This window comes from Tenrec ecaudatus, chromosome 9 (genome assembly GCF_050624435.1).
Source record: "Tenrec ecaudatus isolate mTenEca1 chromosome 9, mTenEca1.hap1, whole genome shotgun sequence".
Taxonomy (NCBI): Eukaryota; Metazoa; Chordata; class Mammalia; order Afrosoricida; family Tenrecidae; genus Tenrec; species Tenrec ecaudatus.
In genome coordinates, this window is record NC_134538.1 from 17,819,001 (window position 1) to 17,825,000 (window position 6,000).

At 48.3% G+C, this 6,000-nt stretch overlaps 1 protein-coding gene across 1 annotated transcript in view; it reads right to left on the reverse strand.

The window, feature by feature from the left end:
* ADAMTS17 (ADAM metallopeptidase with thrombospondin type 1 motif 17) overlaps positions 1-6,000 on the reverse strand; it is a 434,502-nt gene that overhangs the window by 361,575 nt on the left and 66,927 nt on the right. Inside the window, exon 4 of the mRNA XM_075557910.1 lies at positions 2,386-2,558. Coding sequence (XP_075414025.1) covers positions 2,386-2,558 — 173 coding nt within the window. The remainder of the gene's footprint in view (positions 1-2,385; positions 2,559-6,000) is intronic.

Genomic DNA, 6,000 nt, shown 5'->3' on the forward strand with positions numbered 1-6,000 from the left:
CTCAGGAGGTTGGGACAAGCTCGGGATGGGAAATGGTGGCCCAGGCTAACACCTGGAAAAGGGGGAAGGCATGGGCAGACCCTGGTCACAGTAGCAGATGACCACACCAAAGAGGGAGGCGCCCCATCAGCCACACACACCGGGGCCCCCTTGCAGGACGCATAGCTGTTCAGTGGCAAAAAGTCCGCTCTGTTGGAAACAAACCTTACTGAGCATACTGTGGCAAAAATTTAGGGGAAGAACATTACTGTAGTTGCCATGTGTAGAAATAATTGTGGTCAGTGCGTGCAAGCTTTTCACCTTGAAAGTGATGATGGGGTGGTGGGGGGTGCTTCACAGTCCTGGCCCTGGATTTCAAAGGGTTCCCCTGGGCATCTCTGTGAAATGTGAGGGAGGAAAGCTGACAGCAAGGGGGAGTAGGACCTGAAGGCAGCCGGCTTGCTGCCGGGTCCAGTCAGGATACCATAGGCATCACTTATCTCATTCCTCCCCAAACATGCTGTTGGGCCGCTGAGGGGTTCCTTACTAAATACATGGCTGACTCGTGCTGGCCCACACGAAACAGAACAAACTGTCGCACCGTCCTGCACCAGATTCATGATCACTGACACGCTCAAGTACACCATTGTGGCCACTGTGGATGTCGACGGACTTCCAACCCTCAAGCCTATCCAACAATATACCCAACACTACTCGATTCTGACCACAGGCTCTCCATCGGCTGGTTTCAGCAGCACATCACCAGCTTTTCTGTCTAAGGCTGTCCCCCATGGATAAGCCTGCAGGCATTTGAAACACCAGTGGCCTTGCTTCCAGCATCACAGCACCACACACAGCAAGCTGAGAGCCGCGGGGCAACGGCACCGACTCCATGCTCTGGACAACAGGGAGGGAACTGCAGCCTCATAGCCCCTTAGCTTGGGAGGTGTTGCAGCACAAGTTGCCAGCTTGCCTCAGGGACACAACCTGTCTGGGCTTCAGAAGAGTTAGGGCCTCATGCATGGGCGAGTTGGGCAAGCCTGTGCCATGGCGCCAGAGACCAAGTGCCAGACCAAGGTTGGCTGGGAGCCTGGACATTTGTGCCCAGTACTATGGCCACAACTTGGAGAAATACAAATAGGGGATAACTGGCAATTAACTGGATCCCGCTTTGCCCAGAGTGAAGAGCCCACCAGACATGTTCTAGAGCGGCCACAAGGCATGTGGTTCAATGGCTTCACATTCTCATCTGTTACTCCGCTGAGGCACTATTTCCCCACACCCACCAAACTGCCTGTAAGTTTTACAAATGATTGGTAGGACACGGGTCGGATAGGTGAGTTGGGATGTATGTTGAGATCCTTCCATCTCTTTTCTTAAACATTTTATTAGGGGCTCATACAACTCTTATCACAATCCATACATATACATACATCAATTGTATAAAGCACATCCGTACATTCTTTGCCCTAATCATTTTCAAAGCATTTGCTCTCCACTTAAGCCCTTGGCATCAGGTCCTCTTTTTTTTCCCCTCCCTCATGAGCCCTTGATGATTTATAGATTGTTATTTTGTCATATCTTTCCCTATCTGGTGTCTCCCTTCACCCCCTTCTCTGTTGTCCGTCCCCCAGGGAGGAGGTCACATGTGGATCCTTGAAATCAGTTCCCCCTTTCCAACCTACTCACCCTCCACTCTCCAAGCATCGCCCCTCACACCCCTGGTCCTGAAGGTATCATCCACCCTGGATTCCCTGTGCCTCCAGGTCCCATATGCACCAGTGTACAACCTCTGCTCTATCCAGTCCTGCAAGGTAGAATTCAGATCATGGTAGTTGGGGGAGGTGGGGGAGGAAGGAAGCATCCAGGATCTGGGATCCTTTCTTCTCTTAAGGGTGGTAGCCTCTAAGCCTGCACTGCCAACACATAGAGAAAGCTGCTCTCGGCCCCATTCAGCAGCCTGACTCTCCCTTGGGCTTTCAAACAACCTTCCTTACTGCCATGTCTTCACGACACACATCAAGCTGGGGTCTCCTTAGGTCTCATTTGATTCCCTGTATTAGTGGGCTGGCTCCCTAGAGCAGGGTTGTGACTGCTGACTTTATGTCTCCTTGGCGTGGGTCTTGCACATGGCAGGGTCTGGGAAAGCTCTGGTAACAGAATCCAGGTAAAGATAACTCATTGAGCACAACTAGGCCCGTGCACATCCCCAAGAGGCACAAGCAGGGGGGCACTGGCAGGGCAGGCACTCTCTATCTCACGGCAGTGCCCCGCAGTCACAGGCGATGTGCAACCCACTCCATCCCAATTTCCTCCTTAACGGGGAGGTGGTAGAGACACAACACCTGGTTGCTGAGAACACAGCCCTGCCTGAGTAAGCTCCCACGCCCCACTTCCAACACTTACCATGTTCATGACGGTGAGGATGAACCTCTGGGCTGCCTCTGCCCCGTGGTACTGGACCATATTGGCATCGGCTACCACCAAGGTCTCCACCGTGTATTCCTGGGTGAGCCGGATGGCATTCCTCCGTTCCCGCCAGTCCCATGAAGGACTGTCCCTCCTTGACTTCTTATTTTCTAGAAAATGATAAGAGACATGTGTGTAATCAGTCGTTAGCGTCTTGACAGTCCAAGCCACCGAGTGTAACACCAGAGCCCATTGCTTCCACATGGAGTGGAGATGCAGGAGCAGGCAAGAAGTCGGCTTGGGAAGATCAGACGTTAGGTGGGCTAACACATTGTGCACTAGACTGACTACCACAGGTGAGAAGAGCTGCCCCTTGAGAGGGGCGTTTTCAGCAGCACAAAATCTGCAAAAGAAAAGGAACTGTGGACCCAAGCGGGATGCCTCTGGAAATGCTTCAGGAAATGGAGCAGAACGAGCACGCTTTCTGAAGGGTTGGCTCACTGTTGACCATTGGGACCAAGGAAGCCAGAGGGCTGTGGATGCACGCCATTCTCCTGGAAGCTGGCCCTCCAGCAACTGTCCTAAGCTTCATGAATAAGAAGATACGATCACTGACAGACATTAGGGACATGTCTGTCAAAAGGAACATCAGCACACACAATACCAGAGCACACATGCCCAGGCTAAGATGTCAGGCTCTGTTTGCACTCTCCTCTCCTCAGGAGAGGAAGGGTGATTAGTAAAACGGGTGCAGTCCTCTGCTGACTTTTCAGAGACAGTGTTTCCTGCTTAGATCTTCCTGTGACCAACAGCTGTCATTGCTAATGAAAGAGGCTGTACCTGTTGAGTCAGGAATGACAAGATACCTGCTTAGTACCTGGAAACACCTCTGATCCACACTAACGGCTAATACAAATTTCACAAGCCAAATGTGACTAGACGGCAGTTCTTTACTCTGACAAGTCTCATATTTTCAGCACTAGCGTCTACTGCTGTCACCCCTGATACAATTCACATGGAGTAAAGCACAGTCTGCCTACATAAAAACAGGCTCATATGACTCCATCACAAAAAAATGCATAGCGTAAACTGGTTTGAGATAGAGATCATAATTCACAAACAAGAATATTCTGTATGTATCATTTATCATGGTAAAAAAATCAGAAAACTTAAGTATTCAATCTGAGAAAATGCCAACTATGATTAAACAGTGTACAGACATCAAAATCACATTTATGAAGGCTGTGTAATGATAGGGGGAAAAACTAGAGATAAACACAGATGTACAATCCAAATTCTGTAGAGGCTTTATGTATCAGCATCTCTAGACCCCAAGAGCCCTGCGTGGGCCGATGAGTACAAATGGCTTGTACTCATGAACTTACATCGAGATTGGCCATTTGGACGCACTCAGCAGCAGTGTAGGAGGAAACACGCGATCTCCCATAAAGATTACCGTCAAGAAAACCCTATGACGCAGTTCTACCCTGTAACACATGGGTTGCTACTATGAGTTGGTAACCACGGGCAGGTAGAATCAAGCCCCAAAGATAAAGAATTAAAAACCCTCAGAAGAGCTAATAGTTTACTCCTGACTGGGTAACATATCAAAATCCATCATGGAGGATAATTCAACTTCTGTCTACAATATAGGCATAAGCCTATCTGTCTCCATTCTCTGTAGGCCCTAAGGAGGCAGTGTAACAGATCCCATAGAGAGTGGAATGCCATGCAAGTTAATATAGGCCCAGACTACTGAATGACAGTTTTCCAATGGTTCCTAAAGGGGTATTGCTACCACTATTGCAGTTGTTTTCTGCCTCCCTAGCCCAGAACGTGGTGGGAAATAAAGTTCCTTAAGTGCCCAGACGGATGGACAGGTGGGTGGGTGGATGGAATCCCCACTTTGCAGACAGCACAGTTAAAGTAAAGCATGAAACCAGAGTGCATTTGGCCCTAGAGTGCTTCGGTCCTTCCGTTCAGTCATTGTATGTGATGGAGCTTGTGCAAAAAGGTTTCTCATTGCCTTCTGGATTTCAAACATGAGGGCAAGCAAGAATTGCGACACTTGGGAGTCAACTTGGAACAAAATGAACTCAGCTAAGGTGCTGTGTGCGGCAGTATCTGGCCAGGAGGAGGACACTTGTTCTGGAGCCTTCGCTGGCAGCAGGCCTGCCCTGGGAAAGGTCTCACTGCTTCCAGCCCTACCAGGAACTTTAAGGTCATGATCCTGAAGTGCTTCTGGGCATTTGGCCTCATTCTTGTCTGGCCCTCCCGCTAACAGCCTCACACATCCAGTTGTTACATCGTAACCACTCTAGGCTAGCTGTGATCCTAAGACATTTTCCAGTCAACAGTGAGGAGAGGCCTGAGCCTGGGTTCAACCCTCGGTGGCCAGTCAGGAATTCAGAATGTTCCAGACGGTCGTGAGGCTATGTTATATAGATACTGCATGTTGCAAATCTCTTTGTTCAGCACTCTACGAAGAAGCAAAAGCATTTCTGCAGTACAATGTATAAAGTGGGGGAAGTAAACCTGTTAATAAATTAAATCTCCCCCACTGACCCATAGCCCTCCAGGGGACAATGCTGGAGACAGTGTGGGAATTGCGCCTGATCTGATCCCACCACATTGAGGCAAAATACTAAGGGCATGCAACAGAACAGCAAGGGGAACAGAGCAACGAAGTCCCCAGGGAATACCAAAAATAGACCTTGGGGCCAGGGCATGGAATCCCATCAGACTCAACCAGAAAACACTGCTAAAGGCCAACAAACAGTCCTTGAACGAACTACAAGCTTTTCTTTTTTGTTGTAGTGGTGTTGTGTTTTTTGTTTTGTTTTATGTCATTGGCTTTTTGTTATTGTTGTTGTTTTCTTTTGTTGCTTGGTTTTGCTCTGTCTTGTTTTTGTGCATGTTATTATCTCCGCAGGTATGTCTAAATAAGATAGGCTGGATGAACAATTTGGAGGAGAGAAAACAACAGGACTGACAGTTCCAGGGGGGCATGGGAGAGGGGGGAAGTCGGGGGAAAGGAAGTGGTGTTAAAAAACTCAGGGACAAGGGAACAACCAGTGATCCAAATCAGTGGTGAAGAGGGTGTAGGGGGTCTGGTAGGGTGTGATCAAGGGTAATGTACCCAAGAAGAATTACTGTAACCCAAATGAAGGCTGAGCATGATAGTGGGACAAGAGGAAAGTGAAAAATAGAGGAAAGAGCTAGCAGACAACGGGCATTTATAGAGGTTTAAATAAAGGCATGTATATAGATAAATATATTTATACATGAGGATGCAGAAATAGATTTGTGTGCATATATTTATAGATTTAGTATTAAGGTAGGAGATGGACATTGGGCCTCGACTCAAGTACTCCCTCAATGCAAGAATACTTTGTTTTCTTGAACTAGCATTCTATGATGCTCACCTTCCCGACACAACCGCTTAAGACAAAGTGGCTGAATAAGCAAATGTGGTGAAGAAAGCTGATGGAGCCTGGCTATGAAAAGATATAGCATCTGGGGTCTTAAAGACTTGAAGGTGAACAAGCAGCCATCTATCTCAGAAACAACAAATCCCACATGGAAGAATCACACCAGCCTGTGTGATCACGA